This window comes from Salvelinus fontinalis, chromosome 38 (genome assembly GCF_029448725.1).
Source record: "Salvelinus fontinalis isolate EN_2023a chromosome 38, ASM2944872v1, whole genome shotgun sequence".
NCBI classification, from domain to species: domain Eukaryota; kingdom Metazoa; phylum Chordata; class Actinopteri; order Salmoniformes; family Salmonidae; genus Salvelinus; species Salvelinus fontinalis.
The window spans coordinates 16,111,658-16,135,680 of NC_074702.1; the positions used below are offsets into that span (position 1 = coordinate 16,111,658).

At 46.2% G+C, this 24,023-nt stretch overlaps 1 protein-coding gene across 3 annotated transcripts; it reads left to right on the plus strand.

The window, feature by feature from the left end:
* Positions 1-2,349: 2,349 nt before the first annotated feature.
* Positions 2,350-23,615, plus strand: cep162 (centrosomal protein 162). Of its 3 annotated transcripts, none has more exons than XM_055904729.1 (28): positions 2,350-4,908; positions 5,123-5,282; positions 6,713-7,015; positions 8,292-8,453; positions 8,653-8,848; positions 9,169-9,239; positions 9,583-9,635; positions 10,026-10,056; positions 11,515-11,637; positions 11,787-12,032; positions 12,248-12,332; positions 12,443-12,659; positions 13,018-13,261; positions 13,896-14,083; positions 14,463-14,642; positions 15,097-15,246; positions 15,858-15,970; positions 16,051-16,150; positions 16,282-16,408; positions 16,613-16,776; positions 17,440-17,538; positions 17,654-17,893; positions 18,494-18,700; positions 18,851-19,347; positions 22,381-22,522; positions 22,629-22,727; positions 22,827-22,961; positions 23,078-23,615. In XM_055904729.1, the coding sequence occupies exons 1-28, from the start codon at positions 4,849-4,851 to the stop codon at positions 23,288-23,290; spliced, it is 4,605 nt and encodes a 1,534-aa protein (XP_055760704.1). In that variant the 5' UTR covers positions 2,350-4,848; the 3' UTR covers positions 23,291-23,615. The 3 variants fall into 3 exon arrangements, with proteins under 3 accessions (XP_055760704.1, XP_055760705.1, XP_055760706.1); XM_055904730.1 differs by having other exon boundaries at positions 11,787-12,005; XM_055904731.1 differs by lacking the exon at positions 6,713-7,015.
* The last annotated feature ends 408 nt before the right edge of the window (positions 23,616-24,023 follow it).

Sequence of the window (24,023 nt, forward strand, 5' to 3'; positions counted from 1 at the left end):
TGGCAGTGCATTATGGAACCACAGTTGCATTACTATGCCAGTCTGCACACTATTCCAAGATGGGAATCGTCCCACCTGTGCACAGCTGGACAGATACCAAGCAGCAGTGGCATACAGCCAAGGACTAGGGTATGTTTATATAGCTGTACCACATATCAACATCATATGGTTATAATCACATCATAATGCTAATAAATGATTTAATGAAAACTTAAATCGTCTCATGATTAGATTTATAATAGTGCTGTAAGGGCTGTTGTCCTCCTCCTCGGACGAGGAGAGGAGAGAAGGATCAGTGGACCAATACGCAGCATTAGGGAAATAAGCCATCTCTTTATTTGAAAACGACGGCAACACGAAAACAAAACACTTACAAAATTACAAAACGACGTAGACGAAAACCTGAACATGAACTTACATAACTAAACGTAAAACTCACGGACAGGAACAGACTACATCAAAATGAACGAACAGCCAAACAGTCCCGTATGGTACAGACATAGACGACAATCACCCACAAACAAACAGTGAGAACACCCTACCTAAATATGACTCTCAATTAGAGGAAAACGCAAAACACCTGCCTCTAATTAAGAGCCATACCAGGCAACCCAAAACCAACATAGAAACAGAAAACATAGACTGCCCACCCAAAACTCACGCCCTGACCATATACACATACAAAAACAACAGAAACCAGGTCAGGAACGTTACAGAACCCCCCCCTCAAGGTGCGAACGCCAGGTGCACCAGCACAAAGTCCAGGGGAGGGTCTGGGTGGGCAGTTGACCACGGTGGTGGCTCAGGCTCCGGACGCTGTCCCCACACCACCATAGTCACTCCCCACTTCTGTATTCCCCTCCCAATGACCACCCTCAAACTAAAGCCCCCTAAATGAATGGCCAGCACCGGGACAAGGGCCGGCACCGGGACAAGGGGCGGCACCGGGACAAGGGGCGGCAGGTCCCGGCTGGACGGACTCCGGCAGGTCCCGGCTGGACGGGCTCCGGCAGGTCCCGGCTGGACGGGCTCCGGCAGGTCCCGGCTGGACGGGCTCCGGCAGGTCCCGGCTGGACGGGCTCCGGCTGGACGGGCTCCGGCAGGACGGGCTCCGGCAGGTCCCGGCTGGACGGGCTCCGGCAGGTCCCGGCTGGACGGGCTCCGGCAGGTCCCGGCTGGACGGGCTCCGGCAGGTCCCGGCTGGACGGGCTCCGGCAGGTCCCGGCTGGACGGGCTCCGGCAGGTCCCGGCTGGACGGGCTCCGGCAGGTCCCGGCTGGACGGGCTCCGGCAGGTCCCGGCTGGACGGCTCTGGCTGGTCATGGCAGGACGGCTCTGTAGGGAGGAGAAGGAGAGACAGCCTGGTGCGTGGTATAGGCACTGGCTGCGCTGGAGAGGAGGAAACAGCTGGAGAGAGAACCCGGAGAGACAGCCTGGTACGGGGGGCTGCCACCGGAGGACTGGTACATGGAGGTGGCACCGGGTATACCGGACCGTGAAGGAGGACACGTGCTCTTGAGCACCGAGCCTGCCCAACCTTCCCAGGTTGAATGGTGCCCGTAGCCCTGCCAGTGCGGCGAGGTGGAATAGCCCGCACTGAGCTAAGCACGCGTACTGGGGACACCATTCGTAGGGCTGGTGCCATGTATGCCGGCCCGAGAAGACGCACTGGTGGCCAGATGCGTTGGGCCGGCTTCATGACATCCGGCTCGATGCCCAACTTAGCCCTCCCAGTGCGGCGAGGTGGAATAGCCCGCACTGGGCTAAGCACGCGTACTGGGGACACCGTGCGCTTTACCGCATAACACGGTGTCTTACCAGTACGACGCCCTCTCACTCCACGGTAAGCACGAGGAGTTGGCTCAGGTATCCTACCCGGCTTTGCCACACTCCTCGTGTGCCTCCCCCCCCCAAGAAATTTTTGGGTCTGACTCACGGGCTCCCAACCGCGTCGCCGCGCTGCCTCCTCATACCAGCGCCTCTCTGCCTTCGCTGCTTCCAACTCCGCCTTGGGACGGCGATATTCCCCTGGCTGAGCCCAGGGTCCTTTACCGTCCAGGATCTCCTCCCAAGTCCAGGAGTCCTGGTTGCTCTGTTGAGCTTTCCCTTGCCGCTTGGTCCTAGTTTGGTGGTTGATTCTGTAAGGGCTGTTGTCCTCCTCCTCGGACGAGGAGAGGAGAGAAGGATCAGTGGACCAATACGCAGCATTAGGGAAATAAGCCATCTCTTTATTTGAAAACGACGGCAACACGAAAACAAAACACTTACAAAATTACAAAACAAGAAAACGACGTAGACGAAAACCTGAACATGAACTTACATAACTAAACGTAAAACTCACGGACAGGAACAGACTACATCAAAACGAACGAACAGCCAAACAGTCCCGTATGGTACAGACATAGACGACAATCACCCACAAACAAACAGTGAGAACACCCTACCTAAATATGACTCTCAATTAGAGGAAAACGCAAAACACCTGCCTCTAATTAAGAGCCATACCAGGCAACCCAAAACCAACATAGAAACAGAAAACATAGACTGCCCACCCAAAACTCACGCCCTGACCATATACACATACAAAAACAACAGAAACCAGGTCAGGAACGTTACAAGTGCCCTTATACTGTCTTTTAACAGGGTCTGAAACCAGGGCCCATAGGCAAAATGACCATCACCAAGCCCACCAAAAAGTGTATGGCAGAAAGAGGGATTAGGTGAGTATTCCCTAATAGCCAGTATAGTAGGTGGTCATGTCCTATTACACTCTAGACTATATAAAATTATTTAATTTCAGGTGGTTTCAAGTACATTGTTTAGATTGGCTAACCACAGCGGCTGCTTTGCAGAAGTACACTCTACAGTGCCCTTCTTGGAACGTTCCCTAACCTCTCAGTTCTCCAGATAGAAGAGGCATACAAGAACATTGACCCTCTATCCAAGCCATTGATCTGCAGCATGGGGATGTCTGATGAAAAGCTTTTAGTTGACTCCACTTTGGAAAGGTACAGGTGGGGAGCCTCCTGTCTTACCAGCAGTCTCCAATCACTACGTGACCATAGTTCACCATAAGGAGACACCACCATTCCCTTCACTGCCCCTGGATGGCTACAGAATGGAGAGCAACTTTCAAGGCTGCACATTTGTGCTCAGTGAAGACCAGCTTAACAGTCTCTTCAGGTGAGAGAATACATAGAGACCCTCACTAATTAGAGAAGGGTGACTGGTACTACTTATGTGTACATGCAAAATAAGGTTCTTAGGCAGGAAAGACTAAATAACAAGGGACAGGCTCCTTTATCTTTCAATTAATTTAAGAGAAACAAACCAATATCTGTCTTTGCAATTAATTAATAATTTAAAATATTCAGTTACATTTTTCTGTTCTCGTCACTGTAAATAAAAACTATTTAACATTTTGTTTGGAGGTTAAGCAGAGGTGTTTAATCAATAAATGGACCACAGGGTGTTAGACAATGTGGATGTTCACAGAAAGAAAAAAACAGATGCATTGCAGTAGTAGCTCATTGCTCCTTGGCCCTTTGTAAGAAGGCAAGCCACAGCCCAAATGCAGTTGATGCTTCCCATCAGTGACATGAGGATCTCCTTGACATGGTAATATTCCACTGGAATAGCAAAGGTACTGCTCCCTTCTTCAGACGTCGAAGCCCACTAGAAGGTTCAATGAAATCTTAATTTCCTAACTTTCAATAAAGATGCCGCACCAACTAATAAGGTTAACGTCGTTAGCACTAACTTTTGCTAGCTAGCTAGCTAAAGAGACAAAGACAACACAATCGAATTAAAAAATCACTAACTGAACAGATAAACAGACTTTTCAACAAGAATGATAAACGCTATATAAATATGATTATATTAATATACTGAGGTAATGATAAAAACGAGGCTAGTACTGTACGGCTACAATCAGGCTGACAGGAAGCTATGTATCGGGTAGGAAGTTGAGCGGAAGTGGGCGTTGTAACGTTGATCAAAAGGTCTATTGGTTGAAACTTCAATGTCTGCGTATGAATGTTTTGCTCATCTTTCCTTCAGAAGGAAAACACTCAGATTGACAGAGACAGGAAATATGACACACCATTGCCGCGCTATATAATAATAACTTTTCTGATGCGTGAGTTAATTATGAATGGACGGATATTGAAAGGGAAATAGATATACGAGCGAGCAGAAGGATAATGGTGATTTGTCATTCCGTTATTGCGTCTCTGAATAGCCAACCAATGGGCTCTGAGGTCTCACCCGGTTGTTGTCGCGGGAACTTTATGGAGCTATGAACACGAAACACTTGTTAGCTGCTACTGTAGCTAACGTTTGCAAATATAACAGTTTGTAAACCACCAGCCATGCATGTGTAGCTAGTTATACATGCATCACACTGATTGAATATTTCGGTGGAGTGCAAATATGATAGCTAGCTAGAAGACACTGTTGCCAGCTATAGCTAGGTGGCTAACGCTTACTTAACTAAAGCCAGCTAGGTGGCTAACGCTAACTAAAGCCAGTTAGCTAATCAGCTTAGCTAGCTAGTTACCATGCTAGCTAGCTACAACCAAATATTTTTTTATAACTGCTACAACTGTCAAGGCTAGCTACCTAGCGAAATACACTAGCTAAATAAGCAAGCTCGACAATCTTGTGAAAAACTACATCCACGTTGGTTGCCTAGGTAACTAGCTAGATAGGAAGTTAAAGGGGCGTTTGAGTCTTGTTGGGTCGCAAACGTCTCACTTGTTATCCTCCCATTTTTTTCGGCAAGATACAGGTAGCTACCCTAGCTACTTACAGGTAGCTAGCTAGTTACCTATCATCTTTGACTGGAATCATGGCACATCAATTGACGAAAGATGAGCTTGATGAACAGTTCGAGCAGTTTTTGAAAGAGGTGAGTTTAACGTTACTGCAGACATGATAGTAGCACTATGTCTTCAATTATGGGTGTTCATAGCTAAAGTTACTCACTAATGACGGCCCTTCTTTATATCCACACCAAAGATACTGATAACCAGCCTTTTCATCTGTGTCCATACTACTATGTATTCACCCAACCAACTAGCTAGATGGCTACTTTAACCTAGTAACCATTGACTTGTATTCAGTCTGTCTCAGATGACTCAGTGGATTTGGGTGGCAGTGTTATGCGCTCCAGTGTTCTGGACAGCCTGGGCAGAGCCTCTCAGAAACCACCACCAAAGAAGACATCAGCTGCCCCTGTGCCGTGGTGGCAGGAGGAGGACAGCGAAGAGACACCTGGCAGAGGTAAGCAAAGCCAGGGATGTGTAGGTTGATGTGCTTCAGTTCAGTTAGGATTCTCTCTCTGTGTGCGTGTGTGCTTGTCATTGGTTCATTCTCTGTGTATGAGTCTTTGTGCTTGCGTGTTTCATGACATGCTGAAAGGTTATATCTTTAGAGGGACACTGTGACTATGTGCTGATTTCTCATCTGCTCTGTAATTCCTGGAACATCTGTTGCATTTAATTGCAGCATCATAACATGTCCATCATAACCTGTTCCCTGCTGCTACTCCCCTGATAATTATGGTTTGACTCCTTTCATGAGTTCATCTTTGATTGGTTTACATCAGTCGACTCTTCATGACGCATTTGTATATCAGTCTTGTTCTCTAGCTGTCTGGCCCCCACCTTCTTCTCTCCTTTCTCTTCCATCTCCTCTTTCCTTCCACCTGTCTGAAGCAGAGGCTGCCAAACGCAGGTTCACTAAACCCAAAAAGCCCCAGCAGCAGGCTGTGATGAAAACTCAGGAGGATGAGAGTGAGAGCAGCCCAATAAAAAGCCCCCCTCAGGGTATAGGAATCACTACTGTAACCCCCTAGTTTCTTAGGGCCACCCAATGGTACATTGTCTCCCCATCATTGGTGTTAGTACATTGACATGCTACCAACCTTCACTTTCTCTCATTAGCTTTAGTCCTGCCCTCTAACCTCTCCTTTGCTATATTTGTCTTGTTTTTTTGCCTTAGATCTTCTCTTCCTCCAAGCTAACCCTTAAATATTTCTTGCTCACATTTAGTAGTTCTCTCCTTTTGCCCACCTACTCTTTGAGGGTGTCCCTTTGATAGGAGAATTTTGTTCTCAAGGTACATAACCCAATTTAATTATATTACTCAGTCTGCAAACCAGAATTTGTAAGATCCTGGTCGAATGAAACAGACGGAGGCCCAGTTAAAATAGTCAAAAAGGTTTATTCACGGGAACGTTCTAAAGTCAAGAATACAAAACAATTCATTTTATACTGACTTCTCACGCCCATTCATTCACAAAACCATACATACACACAAACATACGCACACACATACTGCTACACACACACTGTCTCACTACCCAGCCGACAGAGATTACTGACCTTTTCCTTGAAACATACACCCTGTTCTTCTCCCAAATCTCTAGTCAGGTCGGCACCAAGCTCAGACAGTCTGTGTTTATAATACCATACAGACATATTGTCTTTACCCTAATTCTGACTAGGACTACACATTTATGTATTATGATTTTATACATTCTAATCACTTCCATACAATTATATGTATCAGGGCGGAATATTCTAATCATTCAAATTCAAATTAACAGATAATTCTCACCTATCACCCTTTCCCTGAGATCCTTTTATTTGTGTGTACAGAACATGATTAATTTCTCATCTTTATCTACCCTCTTATCTTCCATTGGTTAGCTGTCACAGTGGAAGCCCCCACAAGGCCCACCCCCAAACCTCGCAGCAAAGCTCTGGATAGGCTCAGTCAGCTGGACAAGGTCCATGGAGCCAATCAGGATGCTTCTTCTCACATTGCTGCGGGGCCGGAAAATAACAGCCCAGAACACGACTCCTCCCACTCTGCCAGGCAGGGGAGCCCTCCCATGAACGAGAGCTCCCGTAATGCATCAGGAGAGAGGAGTCCTGAGGAGAGTACCTCTCTCCGTGACACACCAGTGGACAGTCACAGCAGTGATAGTGACTCACAGGGTCTTGAAGATGGTAAAGTCATAGTAGCTAGACTAGATACAAATCCCCAAAACCCTGGTATACTAGTAGTTAGACTAGTATGGTATAATGATAGTAGTTAGAGACCGATCCAGACCTGCTCGGTAGACTAGAAAGTAGAGGCTAGAGGTGGATATTCAACAACATCAGTATGACTGTAGTCTCGTGTTGCCACACTTCCCAGACCTGTATCCACATTACAAAGGTGGAAATCAAGGTTTTTATGACTGAAACCATGATAAACCATGATTTTTGTGAAACATGGATTTAAAACATACTGTTTACTCTCTTTGTTTCCTTGTCACTTATTTTCATATTTATTCATTTTATTTTCCTCTGCTAATAGAGCGGTGTAAATTAACAAATTAAAAGCTTTGGAAAAAATAAAGAACTTTCTGGACCTGATGGGCAGGTGTTATGGTTACTGGTGATAAATACGGTCATGTTCTATCTTCGCCAGACAATTCAGTGTGTCGAGGCGAGCTGTGATTCTGTGCTTCGAGCAAACTATTTTACCGTTAGTTTCAGCGCTTCATTTGGGCAAATATTTTCACTAGTAAAATTACTCCCAACTGCTTTAACTAGTCTAACTCTGGAGAGCCTGAGTTTAGCTCTTGTTTTTTTACTATAACCCGTGCTTGTTTTCCATTCTGTAAATGTCACAATGATCATTCAGTGCTGAAATGAAAAAGTTAGGCATGTTTTGCCATGGTGAGACTAAATGAGGAAAAGCTTTTTTTTATCTTGACAGATACTTGTATTCCAAAATCATTTGAATATTTATGAGGATATGGAGCTTTTCTACAGTACCCTCCCTCCAGTAGACTGACAGCAAGTGGTTGTGGAGCTGAGATCAAAGTTAGCTCTACTGCTCTGTCTTCTCTTTTCTGTGTCTGCTGTTCCCCTCTTAATTGGACCACATGGCCTTTGAGGGTCTCTGCAGGCCTGTGTACCCCAGGAAGTCAATATCCTGTGAATGATAAAACACAGAGCTAATGAGCTACATTACCATTGTGGGGTTTCAAACACGGTCTGGAATATTGACAGCTTGGTGTCCTCATGGACGGACTCCTTTTTTCTATTCTTTTTTTTTAGCTCTTTAAAAAAAGATATATTACATCAAGTCCTATGCTGAGCTGTCTGACCACAATATGGCCTATACAACAACCACAGGTCCTCTTTCAATTCACGAAGTAGCCTAAAGCAAGAGCAATTTCTGTTTCCTGTAATTACCTGAATTGAACGGTCCATTACTTTTGTTGTTTTCCAGGATTGCTGAGATCTGAGAAGATGTTCTGTAAGTCTCTGAGAAGATCCCAGCCCATCCAGGAGGAGGAAGAGGAGCTGCAGCATCAGGGAGTAGAGAGGGGTTCAGAGGAGGAGGAGGGGGTAGAGCCTGTCATCTTCAGCAGAGACAGTCTGGAGCCTGAGGGTGAGTCTGCTCAGGAGGGATGGATAGATACTCTCTGATGTCACCAGATCTAGCTCAATCCATTGCTAACCTGACATCAGGGTAGTGACATGAAAGCAGCTGTACGTGCCAGCTTTAAACTATATTACTTTAAACTCTTTGAAAGTAGCAATGGTTGAAACATGTCTGTCTGTGTCTCCCCGTGATTTTGTCTACCCAGACTCTGTGATGGCGTCCGGACCAGGTCAGAACGCTGCAGTGGGTCTTGGTCTGGGCATGGACAGCCTGGAGGAGGAAGAGGAGAAGGCCCGCTTCTTTGCCCACCTGGAGGGAGGTGTGTCCTCCACAGTAGACTACTCCAGACTCAACAAAGATCTGGATTCCACCAGCGCCTCCACCACCGCTACCACCCTCAGGTATCTACCACACGCCGCGGAGCTAAGGGGGGTGTTGTCTCTACACAATGGTCTCAGGTCGGTTTTGCGTTTCCACTTTCGAGTGGTTAAGGTTAGGACTTTGTGAAGACAAGCTGATCCTAGATCTGTAACTAGGGGCATCTTCACTCCGGAGCATGACACTCCGAGTCGCCCCAGGTCTAGCTGTAGCTGCCTTTTGAAGCCACTGCTGGGGTTGTCCCAAGGAGACCCTCCGTGTTGCAGACAGTGGCTGGGTAAGGTCATTACTGTCACTCCCAGCGTGTGATCTGTGAATGACACTTGTTCTGCTGTTTCTCCAGGAAGGCAGCTGTGGCGGGGGTCGATCAGAGAGAGGAGGAGAAAGCTATGGAGTCTGACCGACTCTCCCCAGGTAGGACAGATGATGCACTCATAGAATTAGGAATTATAATAATCATTTAATAGGATCTCTATGCTCACACTACTCCAGACCCTGCTTGGTTCAATAGGTTTTGTTTTCTTTCAAATACTTTGAAGTTGAGGGGGGTTTGCGCTTTTGGGACGATTCTGTTGGTTCAGTTGCAACAGGCAAGCTCAATCAATTGCCGTTAAGGTATTTGAAAGGGAACATCTTATTTGAACCCAGGTCTGTTGTCATTTACAGTGGCACTCTGTCAGACAAGTACTTGCACATACCTCATCTGCATGATTGTAGCTCATCAGTGAATCTGTCATTCTGTCTGTGCCTGCTGCAGCCTCCCCCCACTACAGCGAGGATGAGGACTTTGAAGATGAGGTCATTGAGGAGGTGAGACTACATTTTATGTGAGTCTGATTTGAAAATGTAGTCATTTAGTTCTAATAACGCTTTGTAAGGGAGTGATTTGAACCAGAGGTTTAAACCGAAAGTTGGTTGTAATTGCGTCATGTAGAATTGCCCCATGATGAGTTGTAAGCAGGAGTTGTTCGTGCTGCTCACGTGCTAATCACTCTGGGTTAAAAAAGCCACCGTTTATAAAGGCAATAAGGCATTCAGCAGTTATCCCAGCTCTCTCTCGAGGTAGAGTGAGAAGAAGGGGTCTTTAATGGCGGGTGTGCCAGGTCTTGTCTGTGATTGGCTGAATATGTGGTGGGCGACTGACTGCATGGCTCTTCTGTTTTGCTCATCTCGTTTGTTCTCTCTCCCTTTTTCTTTCAGGAGCCTAAAAGGCCTACCATGCTTACCAAAGGTATTATAAACTAACATCCATTTTTATTTTCTGGGTCAGAGTGGGTTTTTAATACAGCACAAGTATGTGTTTCATGTTTTATTAGCCGTATGTACTGCATACACATGGTTTACAACATCCAACAAAATGTTTACTTGCAGTTATCTTCTCGACAATGCAGCAACAATAATAAACTAGAAAAATACGAACCTAAAGTAAATGGCTCTGTAGAATAGAATTAACATTTTAGCATAAATATAATACAGGAAGGCACAATATAGTCCAGTATGTACATGTGTTTTGGGGCAAGGGTGATTGGGAAGCAAGTCTTTAATGTGTGTGTGTTAGTGCTGCACGATATACGAAACTTCGGTACTTTTTCGATACTAGAATTCTTGTTACTTTCGGTACTTCTGTCAAATGTGTCTCACGACGTCTACTGATTGAAAGAGGAACGCCTGTTTCTATCAGCACAGCCGATGTTCCCTTGTAGAGCGAGAGCACTGTTCCTGCTCCTCTTACTCTGAGGAATCACTGCACATATGCTGCACAGAAGTTAACACTTAAGTAATGCAACAAGGAGTTAACACTCAAATAATTTCAATGTTGAAACTGTTAATTACTGTTCACAAAACAATGTCCTTTACAGGCTAGAACACTTTGCAATACAAGAAGATACTGGTAGCTTTCAGCTTTGTAGGCTAACTTGCCTTGCTAGCTTACAGCTGACGCTAACAACAATTCACTACCCTGGTACCTTGTTTGTGATATGAAAATATTGCTGGCTTCAAAGCTGATTCTCCCCAAAAACTTTATTCATTCACGTCGTCTTCCCCACCTCACGTCTCTCCCAGTCAAGGTCATTTTTGCTCAAGCCTTATGGAAAGCCTTCTGGGTCTTTGCGTGTCAAAAAGATACACGTCAAATTTTGACACGCAAAGACCCAAATGCTGTTCCATAGAGCCTCGAACTGACTGTGTGTGTGTGAATGACGTCATGGGTCTTTAAAGAGACAGCCCACACTTTTCTAAAAGAAATGCAAATGTTGTTGATCAGTACAATAAAATAAATCCCAATTGGAAGTGAAACTGATTGTTTTTCTTCTGTAGCCCCATGAAATCAGCCAAAACAAGTTCAATAACTCAATACATGCACACACTCTTATTGCTTCATCTTATTGCTTACCCAGTTGAGTTTTTTTGTGACTGGCTAATACACCTTCTTTTTTTGCTGTGGTATCGAGCATTGTGATACTAAACCTTGTATCGTGACAACACTAGTGTGTGTTGTGTACACAGTATGTATATACAGTGTCTCTGGTTCTTCTAACAGTACCCCTGTTTCGCAGGCATGTGATTTATTCCTGATGAATAATTTCCTGCTTTTATGACACCATCCTCTATTCATACAGTATTGAAACTGACCTACTCCTAAAATCAATATTCTATTTGTCCTGATCACATCATTTCCTGGTGTAAGTATCCCTCCATGATTCTCTGGACTCGACCGGTGAACTCCTGCCCCCTGGAGCGGACAGTGACACCAACGAGGAACCAGGGAGGAACCAGGGAGCAGAGGAGACCATAGAGACGGCACTACCAGGTGAGACCAGACTAGACAGACTATCAGTCAGGTCCTACTGGATGTAGCTATGTACCCCTAGACACTTATGTGGATTAGGCTTCATCTGTGTCAGTTTGGTGGTGGCGGATGATGGTGAACCTGGTGGTGTTCCTGTGTGGTCTGTGTAGCCCAGTCGTATGGCCAGAGTGGGGCCAGTGAGATGGAGGCTCTACAGGAGGCCTACAGACAGATCAGTGGCTCTCTGGAGGACTCAGACCATCATCACCACCCTTCATCACCAGTCAGGAGGGAGAGGAGGAGGAAGAGCAGTCCTGTTCCTGTCTCTCCCTCTGTACCTGAGCTCTCCAGAGGAACACTACTAGCACCAGTCTCCACCACAGAGTCAGGTTGGTCAGTCTCCACCACAGAGTCAGGTTGGTCAGTCTCAAACACTGTCTGTGGTGAACCTGTCAAGTAAATAGAATATGGTTTTCAATCGTAGCTAACTGGAGATCCACACATGTCCATCCCTATTCATATCTGACAAGATGGTACGGTATGATTTGAAGTTTGTGTTGAGGTGTTACAAATAGACTTGAGTTTCTGATTGATTATTGATTGATTGATTAACTTCGATGTGTTTTCTCAGAGCTGCCCACTGCAGAGGAGCTGATGCGTCCCATCCGACCAGACAGCATAGACGACACAAGAGGCTTCACTCTGCAACCTGCTAGGTGAGTCTACAGCTGTCTGTCACGGGGCTGTAGTAGGGAAGAACAACTGACACTCTCTGGAAGGTACAGAATGGAGTGGATAGATGTTAACATGAGCTGTGTGTTCACAGTGGGACCCAGTTCAGCCCAGAGAAGACTGGCCAGTCCTTATGCCATAGATCCCGTGTGTCAAGCCCAAGACGCTCAGCAGAGCCAGACACTCCTCCGGCCTCCCCAGGCCCCCGTCCCAGAAGCACCAGAGAGGAGGTACAGAGGCTGATGAAGCAGGATCAGGACAGCTCCTCCCCTGACCTGACCACTAAACCCAGCAACAAGAGAAGCCAGCAGGTAAGGGACGGGAACGGAGCCCTTGTTAATAAGCACTTAACCCTACCATACATAACCACACTGATTCAGGCTTTCACACCTACCTGAACTGTTTCCACATTACGTAGCCATTGCTCCGACATTGCTCATCCTAATATTTTATATATTTCTTAATTCCATTCTTTTACTTTTAGATTTGTGAATTGTTAGTGAATACTACTGTTAGGAACACAAGAATTTCGCTACACCCACAATAACATCTGCTAAATATGTGTATGTGACCAATAACATTTGATTTGCATTAAAGGTGATTATCATTTACAATGTAGACGGTGACATGGCAATGATTTGTATATTGACAATATCATATTTTGCATAGGTTCCTGGACGCTCTACGGTAGCTGGTCCCTTCACATCCTCGTCGAGGAAGCCTTATGTTGCCCCTGGCAGAGGTAGAGTGGAGAGTAAACCATCAGCCGTGGCCACCAGGACCTCTGGAGCTAGGAAATCTGGTCCTACCAGACCTGGGGCTGCAGCCAAGCCCCCCTCTCCTCTAACCCAGAGGAAGCCTCTCAGCCAGCCAACATACCAGATACTCAGCCCCCTCTCAGAGAAAGATAAAGGTAGGAGAAAAATAACTCCTCACACATTGACAACCAAAGCTAGTAGGTGTAGTGTAAGTGTGCTTAAAAAAGACATGTTAGAACTATATCTAAGTAGTATAGCACATAACAGTACTACAGTATAATACATAACACTAACATTTACCACATGTTGCTGTGTGGTTGTTCTCCTGATCCAGACTAATGTTGCTGTGTGGTTGTACTCCTGATCCAGACTAATGTTGCTGTGTGGTTGTACTCCTGATCCAGACTAATGTTGCTGTGTGGTTGTACTCCTGATCCAGACTAATGTTGCTGTGTGGTTGTACTCCTGATCCAGACTAATGTTGCTGTGTGATTGTACTCCTGATCCAGACTAATGTTGCTGTGTGATTGTACTCCTGATCCAGACTAATGTTGCTGTGTGGTTGTACTCCTGATCCAGACTAATGTTGCTGTGTGGTTGTACTCCTGATCCAGACTAATGTTGCTGTGTGGTTGTACTCCTGATCCAGACTAATGTTGCTGTGTGGTTGTTCTCCTGATCCAGACTAATGTTGCTGTGTGGTTGTTCTCCTGATCCAGACTAATGTTGCTGTGTGGTTGTTCTCCTGATCCAGACTAATGTTGCTGTGTGGTTGTTCTCCTGATCCAGACTGTGGTGGTCTGAGGGTGAGCAGTGAGCTGGTGGCAGGGGTTCAGTCCTTTGCTGCCTTCCTCCAGCAGCAACATCGGATGGAGACGAGAGGTCGCCAGGATACCAGTCACACGGTCTCCTGGGAAACCAAAGGTCAACAGGAAGCCAGCCAGACTCAGGAGACTGAGTGTCCATCAGAGAAGAAAGTAAGTCAACATACTGGAGTAGTTTTTCAGTCTGTGGTGCATCAAGTTCATTCATCAGTGTGCTGCAATTTCTTTTCAGGTAAGTATGATATTTTTCTCCGTTCACCTGGTCATATGATAGGGGTGTGACTTCTACTTTGTTGCGTTATCTAACCCAGCTGATTGCTCCTTGCTCTATCATAAGTCTGACTGATTTCAGTTTGGATCTTATGTAGTGTGTATTCATACCTGGATGAATATAGCAATCCATTATTGTTGCCTTCTTGGTGCCGAATTTCGCGGCATCTTTGTTTGTGCAGTATTATGGCCTTCAATGCACATTCAAGTGCTAGCAACTATCCATTATAAAGACTCTAACCATGTGTTACCCCTCTGTCAGAGTGAGCCCAGGGAGGAGGGCCGGTCTGGGGAGGTGGAGGAGAGCCCCCTAGTGTCCAGGCTGAGACTGCAGCTAGCCCAGAGGGGGGGAGAGCTCCACACCAGAGAGGAAGAGCTACTGCTGCAGCATGACACAGAGCTCAGCTCACTGAGACAGGAGAACTACCTCCTGCAGAGCAAGGTAGAGGGAGACACACACACTTACATTCACATGGACAGTCATGTCTCTAAAGAGTATAGTTCCATCTGTTTGGCCACCTGTGACTTCCTACATCCTTCTATTGTAACAGAAAAGAACATGTTCTCCATGACTGTCGGAACAGTTTAAAACCCCTACGTCAGCACTCCTGTTGCTATGGCACTGCTCATTTTATTTAGCTGCTTTGTGTGTCTGACTTTTGTAATACTGTTATTCAAGCTATTGAATAAAGCAGTTGTGAAGGACCCAGCTGACACAGGAGCAAAATAAAATATTCCATTAAACAATAGCATGTTATCTAAGATATCTCTGCCATCCACTGAAGGCCAGTTAAATTAGCTCAAACTGTATTTTGTGAACTCAAAACTGTAGTAGATGCATACATCACTCATGTGTTATTTGTGATGTGTACTGAGTCTTGTCCCCTGTGTTTCAGCTGCACAGTACGGAGGAGGCCAACAGCAGGAAGAAGGGCCCGTTGGGTCTCGGTCTGGACGGGCCCCTGGACCCCCTCACTGAGGACAAACTCAGACTGATAGAGAAAGAGGTGAAGGAACAGGAGACCATCATCCAGGGATACCAGCAGGTCTGTACACGTCTGTTTGTCTCTGTCTACTCTGTGATTGTTTGGCCGTCTCTCTTGGTCTTTTCTCTTCCAGTCTGTTTTAAGGAAACAAGACTTAAATGTACTGCATTTGTTCAGCGCCAGACTGGCGGTGACTCATTGGCTTTGAATCCATCCCAATTACCCGGAGTCTCTGTGACTGCAGAGGTTATATATACAGGCCACTGTTCAGGGTAATGGAATTCCTCTGTTCACTGACTTAATTCCAGGCGGGGGTGTGGGTTTGTAGCAGGCAGCACAGTTAGCCTTTTTTCCTCCAGATTGTGAGCTGCTTAGAGATGTGACAATAACACTGTCTGATAACCTCTCATAATTACAGAGCCTACAGCCGAGCTCCTAGAATCAGTGGCTACAGTACACACACCACCAAGGTGGAACTGTAGCCGTTCTTATTTAGGCATGCTGAATGCATTCCCTCGTCTCACAGCTTCTAGTCATATTCCTTTCACGTTTGATTTAATGTAGGTTAAATGCGTAGAACAGGTATTTCTGATCAAACTAATTTACCCAGATGGCCTATAGTTGAGACAATGTGATTCTCTCTCTCTCCTTGCGGTGTGTGTGGGTAACAGGAGAATGAGAAGTTGTACCTGCAGATGAAGGCTCTTCGGGCTCAGAGTAAACTCAATGAAGAGGCCATGTTCATAGAGAACCAGAGGCTGCTAAACGAACTGGCCCTTACCAAGTGAGTTGACTCATACATATGCACAGACGCGTACCTATCCACGTCATTGAATGTTAACACTGACTCTTATTTATGCCCAGGGAGCAGATGAGCAACTCGCCGAGGACTGTGGGTAATGTAGGCTGTGTGGCCCATATTCAGCGCATCACACAGCTGCTGGGCCAGATGCAGGCAGCACAGGTGAGTGTTCAGTCACGTCACACAACCACCTCTAAAAGGAAGGCCTAGATGTTGCTTTGGAGATGAAACAATCAACTCATCTTAAAAGGGAAAGACCAGTCTCACCTTTGACTGTGTGTGTGTGTGTGCAGAGGACTGAAGAGAGACTGGTGGAGGAGACCCACAAGCTGAAGCAGGAGAAACAGGCCCTGGAGGTGGACCTTCAAATGATGAGGAAAGAGAGAGACCTGGCCAAAGCGCAGGTCGTCTACACCTCAGGTCAGTGCGTGAGAGACATGGAGGCTTGACTGTGGAATCAAACCTCTTGTTTCTACTCCCAAAGGACAATGTTCCCTGTTTCAGATCCAGTGACTTTTCCAGACGTGTGGTTTAAACCTCCATTAAAACATCCCATTGTTGTGGTTGACAGTCAAGTGGAGCTCTGTGACATGCTGTGGTCTGTATTATCCTTGTCTCTGCCAGGGGATAAGAGCTTTGAGCTGCAGGTGGCAGAGGACAGGCATAAGGAGGAGGTGTGTGTTCTGAAGAAGAGGCTCCAGTGGTATGCTGAGAACCAGGAGCTGCTGGACAGAGACTCTGCCAGACTGAGGACTGCCACCGCAGACACACACAAACTCACAGAGCAGGTAGGACCCAAAGCACAGAGCAGGTAGGACCCAAAGCACAGAGCAGGTAGGACCCAAAGCACAGAGCAGGTAGGACCCAAAGCACCGAGCAGGTAGGACCCAAAGCACCGAGCAGGTAGGACCCAAAGCACCGAGCAGGTAGGACCCAAAGCACCGAGCAGGTAGGACCCAAAGCACCGAGCAGGTAGGACCCAAACGCACCGAGCAGGTAGGACCCAAACGCACCGAGCAGGTAGGACCCAAACGCACCGAGCAGGTAGGACCCAAACCACCGAGCAGGTAGGACCCAAACGCACCGAGCAGGTAGGACCCAAACGCACCGAGCAGGTAGGACCCAAACGCACCGAGCAGGTAGGACCCAAACGCACCGAGCAGGTAGGACCCAAACGCACCGAGCAGGTAGGACCCAAACGCACCGAGCAGGTAGGACCCAAACGCACCGAGCAGGTAGGACCCAAACGCACCGAGCAGGTAGGACCCAAACGCACCGAGCAGGTAGGACCCAAACGCACAGAGCAGGTAGGACCCAAACGCACCGAGCAGGTAGGACCCAAACGCACAGAGCAGGTAGGACCAACTCGACCTTATTTGAGAGTGTGTATTGTATTTCTGTCATTTCCTGTACGTCAGTATTTTGAATGAAACGTTTGCTCCTCCAATCAGGTGGAAAAGCTGAAGATGGAGGTGGGGAAGAGAGCCAATCAGAGTAAGACTAAAGAGAGAGCTGGAGACGCTAAGAGGATACAGGACCTAGAACGACAGGTGAGTCAGTTGAGAAATATTTCCTGTGCATGTGTGCGCGCATGTATCCCTGAATAGCGGCATACCTCTCCTTTCTCTCATGACTCATGCCATATTTCTGTTCCCTCTCGCCCAGGTGAAGGAGATGGAGAAGATTCTCAGACAGAGGAACCCGAACTCCCTCCCAGCGCTCATCTACGCTGCAGCCAACGCACCTGCGCTGGATGAGGATGGAGGGGCCAAGAGCTCCCCGCCCACTCAGACCAGGGCCCTATTGGAGCGGCGCATCCAGAGGCTGGAGGCGGAACTAGAGAACCGTGACGACGAGGCCAAACGCAGCCTCCGAGCCATGGAACAGCAGTACCAGCGGATTAAGGTCTGTTCATACTCTCAGCTGAGTGGCACTGTTATGTACTCATACAACCCTGTGTTACCATTCCCTGTCACTAGGCCTCAGTCCTGTACCAATTAGCACTCTACACGTACTTACAGCGACTTACTCCGACGTACATGGCCTTGCTGTAAACACAACCGCTTCAAACTGGGTCTTAGAACTACCTGAAGATGTTCATCCTCAACACAAAACACTCTGAATGTCCTCTCTCACACAAAGGAAAGATAAGAACAGGGTGATGAGTCCTCGCTGTTCCCCCAGTTCTCTTCATGTCTATTTGGAGAGAGGTCAGAGGGCAAGTTCCAACAGCCTTGTACAACACAACACTTGAATTGACAGTTCTGTCCGACACTCGCGGTGGAGACGTTGAGGATGTCAGTGATTCCTCCTCTGTATAATATTTGTTATCCTTTCCAAATGTGTGATGTCATTAGTCTTAATGTAAGGTTTCATTAGACCAACACTGCAACGGGGGGAAAAGCTTTTTCTCAGGAAATGTGTTGTGAGATCAATAAATTGTATCTATGGAAATAAATCCCCTAAATATAAAAGTAGACTAATTTACAGTGTGTGTGTCTGTAGCTCCAGTATGAGCAGCAGATCAGTGATCTGGAGCAGCGGTTAACCCAGAAACACCAGGTCCAGGCCGGGTCTCCTGGGGTATGGCAGGCCCAGGTCCGCTCCCTGCAGCAGGAACTGGAGCTCCTGAAGGAGAACCATCAGAGTAGAGAGAGAACCCTACAGGCTGAGGTCCACTCCCTACAGGAGCAGCTCACACAACAGGCACAGGTAGGCCTACCTCTCTCTTGTCTACCTGCCTTCTTGTCTACTTAGCCCACCTAAGAGGAAATTAGTCTTAATAATTCATCCTGGATAATTGTTTTAAATGTATGTAATGTTATCTGGAGCATGTGTATTTTATTTAAATCAATGAATCAGTCTACCACCGAGCCAGAGAGAGCCCCCCAACGCAGCCCGTCCCGACACCAGCGCCAAGCAGAGACGGCCCTGGGGGTCCGGATAGAGAGACTCAACCAGGAGCTGTCAGCCAAGACCCGCAGCGTCCAGGAGCTGAGCCGCACCGTGGAGAGACTCCAGAGGGAGAGGAAGACCATGCTGTGTGGCCCTGGCCCCAGATCGGATGGCCGTGTTGGGCCTGGGGAGGCCAGACGGCAGGCGGCCGGATCCAAAGGACCCATGGTGGTGGTGGCTACCCCAGGGGAGAGGGGAGGCACGGTGGGAGAGACCGCAACCTTCCCTCCCACTCAGGATGAGAAGGACTACCAGCCCACAGCGTTCTCTGGGAGCCACATCTCAGAGGTGCTGCAGGAGAGCGAGGGGTTAAGGCTGCGTCTGGAGCAGCTGGAGCTGCAGAGTGACAAGGAGAGGGTGGTACTGCAGGCTGCAGCCGCACAGGCCCAGGCCGAGCTGCGCAGGTATGTAGACACACACACACTCATTTTGAATCCTTTATTTAGACCCACAATAAGACCTTTCAGTACAAAGGACTCCAGTGGTTCAGTGGTTGTACAGGTGCCTGACTCATTGGTAGAATGTTGTTCATTGATGGAGCTTCTATAAGGCTTTTCACAATTGTGTACGAACACAGTTTCCTCCATACAGACATACTGGAATATTCCTGCGCAGTTTACAGCCATGTGCTCATCGTTGAGCTTATAATATGAAGAAATAAAACGTTATCAACATTTTAAGCTAAATGGTCTGGTCTGTTTCAGCCTCATTGCTTTTTAAATTGCATGTGCAGCGGTTGTATTTATTTGGGCTCTATCGTCCCAGAGTCTGTTTTGAAGACATTTTTTAGGGAGGATGGGACGCCCTTAATTTCAAGCCCTGGAGGGAATTATTTTATAAAGGCATAGAAAGAATTTGGTTGTAATTGTAATGTTGCAATATTTTATAAACTACCAAGAGTGGCCAATCTTCCTCCAGGGGAGTCTTAAAGGGGCAGTGTTGTATTTTGAGACAGGCTTTAACATGCAAGGAAGCCAATAGGTAGAGTGTAGCTTACATTTCTGTCTGATACTCTATGGTAAAGAAGATAGTCATGCATTTTGTTTTGTGAAGTAAAATGGTGTTACAGAGAAGAATTGGGGGGACAAGTGGCCTAAGCGTTTGGACAAAGCGAATGTCAAGCCCTGCACCTAATGAGCTGTTTTTCTCTGGCAGCCCTGCTGAAAACTGCAGCCCACACTAATGCACTTTTCCGAGACCACCAAAAATAAACTCCCAAAAATGGCTCTCTGTGGCTCTCTATAGCTGAAGCCTAAATATATAATTGCAATGCACTCAGAGATGTCAACATGATTCACAATCCCAAATAGACCCAAAATCCCTACACCCTACACATTTGATACATGCTTTTGATGCCGTGCCATTCATCCATCCATTACATTGAAATAGTCCTCCGATTTTAAAGTCACACCAGCCTCCACTGGTATGTAATATGCTACAGTGTATGGTGGTGTTCACTACCTCCGGGGTCCAGGATCCTCATTTATAAACGTTGCATTCATTTTGCACTAAATATTTGCGTAAGCCATTTCTGAAAAGAATGCGTACGTATACAGATATTGCTTCCCAATATAAATCCTAAAACTGAACGCGTCGTGAACAAGCATTATAACTCCGCCTGGAAAACGCCAATCATTCACCTATTATGGTGACAACACCCTTATTGTCCCAGTTCATTTGGAACTGTTGGAATTAGCCCAAAGCTGTTTCTAATAGATCTAATTTTTCTTTTTTTTTATGAATGAGTGTCATCGCTTATTTGCATAAAATACTACTTGCCTCCTTGCAATGCATTACTTCAACCACTATAAATTGTGTGTACGCATGGTCTAAAGTTTACGAGGAAGCACATTCTCACGTCAACTTTTTAATTTTGTAAATGCCAGCTTTTGTCTGAATGCATGTTATGTGGGGTTTTTGTACGTACGTATTGTTGTAAATAAGGCCTCGGGTGTGCTGACCACCAGAGGATTAGGGTTAGATGATATATGATGGTGTATCATGTTTCTATCTATCCTGCAGGGTCCAGCGCCCTATACTACATACCTGGTTTGAGGAGTTAGTGAGGTGACTTTGGTGAACTCGTGAGTTCAACTCAGGATAACCTGTACAATGAAAGCGGGCTCCCCTTTTAGCCAGGTACATTTCTAACGAACCTGCTCCAAGGCAGGCTAACTCATGGCTGACTCCATTTATCCTGAATGAAGTGTCTGAGCCACGAGTTGAAGATCAATTAATTCAGATTCCCAACCTCTCGCAAAGATTACGTCATCCCCTTCCTTTGTGGAAGACGACTTGATTTAAAAAAAATATTTAAGCAATGTTTTTTGTTTAAAATGCTTCACATTACACATTTAGTAATGACAGAATGGATTTGAATGCAACACAGACAGTGTCCCTGGCCATCTGGTGTTGGCAGCACCTTGTAACAACATCTGTATGCGTCAGACAGGACACACTGATCTACATACTAATCACAGGTCATCTCATTGAAAGAGGGTAATTGTTTCCGCGGGTCGCAAAATGAGCATTACACAAGCTGGATTAAATGTAAAAGGCTTTGAAAATAAAAAGCTTGCTATTCGCTCTGTTGACATTTTAGAGAGATGCTTGTTTTTGTGAGAAATCTGAGAACAGGATTTTCAAATGTAACATGAAAAGTCTATATTAAAACATGTCTCAATCTATATCCATCTTATATCCATCTTGTTTGATGTCCTATGGATTTGAGAAAAAAGATGAGTTGAACAGGAAAGTGTGTTACTGTTTGTAGGTCGTAGTGAATGCCAGTTGTCTCATGCTGTATTGTGTTATATAAGGAAGGGCAGCAGAGGTTTAGTAGCAGCTTGGCCTGGCTGTTTCATGACATCACCATATGAATTATAATCAGCGTCACTAAAATACACAGTCGACAAAGCCATTATTGACATCGAAACGTGAACCTAAACTGATCATTTGGGTGGTTTTGTGTTGTTTTGGCTGCCTGTTTTTGTGTACTTTTGGGTTGTTTTGGCTGCCTGTTTTTGTGTACTTTTGGGTTGTTTTGGGTACCAGTTTGTGGTAATTAGTAGCACCATTCCAAAAGCCTGTTTTACACCATATCCTGATGAATTTTGTTTCATTTTGATCTCTGCATAAATCAAATGTGGCACTGACTCGCCCATGGATTGATGTTTCAGCATTGTCACAATGAAGAGTTCAGCGTTTGGCTAGCCACGTGCGATATGCACACAGTTACAAGCCTGCTAGAGTTGGTGGCAGGCGGACGAGCAATATCCGTCATACGGATGAAGCCTGAGCTGGAATGTGAAGCTAGCTGAAGCTGGCTAGTTTTAGAAAACCCTGAGTAAATCTAGCGAACATCGTAGTCACCCCTCTGGAGCGCTGGGTTAGAGGATGCTAGATGATTCATGGTGGTGTATCTACCTGTCCTGCAGGGTACAGCAGCATTCAGCAGAGCAGGTGTCCTCTCTCAGGGCTGACCATCAGAGGGAGCTGGAGCACCTGCTTACCGGCCATGCCCTCGCCCACTCCTCCTCTAAAGTGGCCGAACTGACCAATCAGGTGACCGCGCAGGAGGTAAAGGCTCACAATGGACCAATCACATGTCAACTGAAAGTTATTGGTGGTGTTCCAGGTATAACGTATCAACTGGATAAATGGGGTTGTTTTTATGAACCTTCAGATCATGGTGCAGCATTTGCGTGACCAGGTGAAGGAACTGCAGGGGACCAAGGATGCTCTGGCTGTGTCCAAGCTGAGGGAGGACACCCTACAGAACCAGGTACTCAACTTCATCAACACACTAGTGTTGCAAGGAAACAACACAAGGTGACTATTTCCTGGGGAAAGCACAACATTAATGCTTGTTTCATCTCTTTAGCTGACAAGGCTGTTGGAGGAGCTGAAGCAGGCCAAGGAGTGCCACAGCCCAGAGCTCCGACACTTCACTAGCCTGGAGAGAAAGATCCACAGCATGGAGCTACGACACACTCAGAGGGAGAAAGAGCTCCAGCAGGTGAACACACACACACACAGAGGAAGAAAGAGCTGCTGCAGGTAAATCCACTCACTGAATAACACACTGACCAAACACTGAACATTAACACACATGCCCACGGTGCCATCCTGCAGGTGATAGGTCAGACTCGGCTGGTGGTGGAGGCTGAGCAGCAGTCTGATGTGGAGCGTTGGAGGAGACTGGCTCAGGGGAAGACCCGGGAGCTGGAGGTCTTCCGTCTGGAACTGGACTCTATCCTGGACATCTTGAGAGAACTTCAGAGACAGGGAGTGGTCATCCCTGCTCCGGACCGGGCTTCTGCTGTACCCTTCAGCTGGAGGACCTGAACCATGGGACATAGGCTCTTTCTAATTACTTACAAATCTGTCCTCACTTTGTCTGAACTGAAAGAATTGACCAGGCGAAAGCCAGCCTAATGATGAGCTTCCACTATTTAAGTATTTTTTTGTTCAGTGTAGATAAAGGGGAGGAGAGGGCGGATTTGTAAGGAATTGAGAGCCAACTCACACACCCTTTAGGAGAACCCATCATTGTGCTGAACAATCAGGTTATTTCTTTTTGTAGATTTGTTTTTTATACTTGATCATTTGGAATTTATTTTAAGTTATTCAATGCGTGTTAGAAAAATAAAGGACCTTTTGTATAATTTTTTCCTATGTGTGTGTGTGAATTTGTAACAAGTAAGGCACAAAGATGAAACATCTCAAAGGTGACTAACAAATTATTCAAATTCACACTTTGAAATTGCTCTATTGTTATCCCCAAGATGATTGTTATTGGTGCCTCCAGTTGTGGGTTGTTGCTAAACATTAGCATATCATCAAAGCTCCTTAACATGTATTACCATAACATCTGACAAGAAAAAAGTGGCTGTAGTTATTCATGGCAGCGAAGCATTTTGTTAACTCCCTGAAGTTTGCCATTGGCTAAACACTATTTTGCTCAATGTATTTTACTGAACGCTTTTCAAAAGTTAAAAACAAATCGCTGGAGGATGTCTTCAAATCCTGTAAAAACAAACGTGAAACAATTCACCACCTGTTTTTATCTTCAGAATTA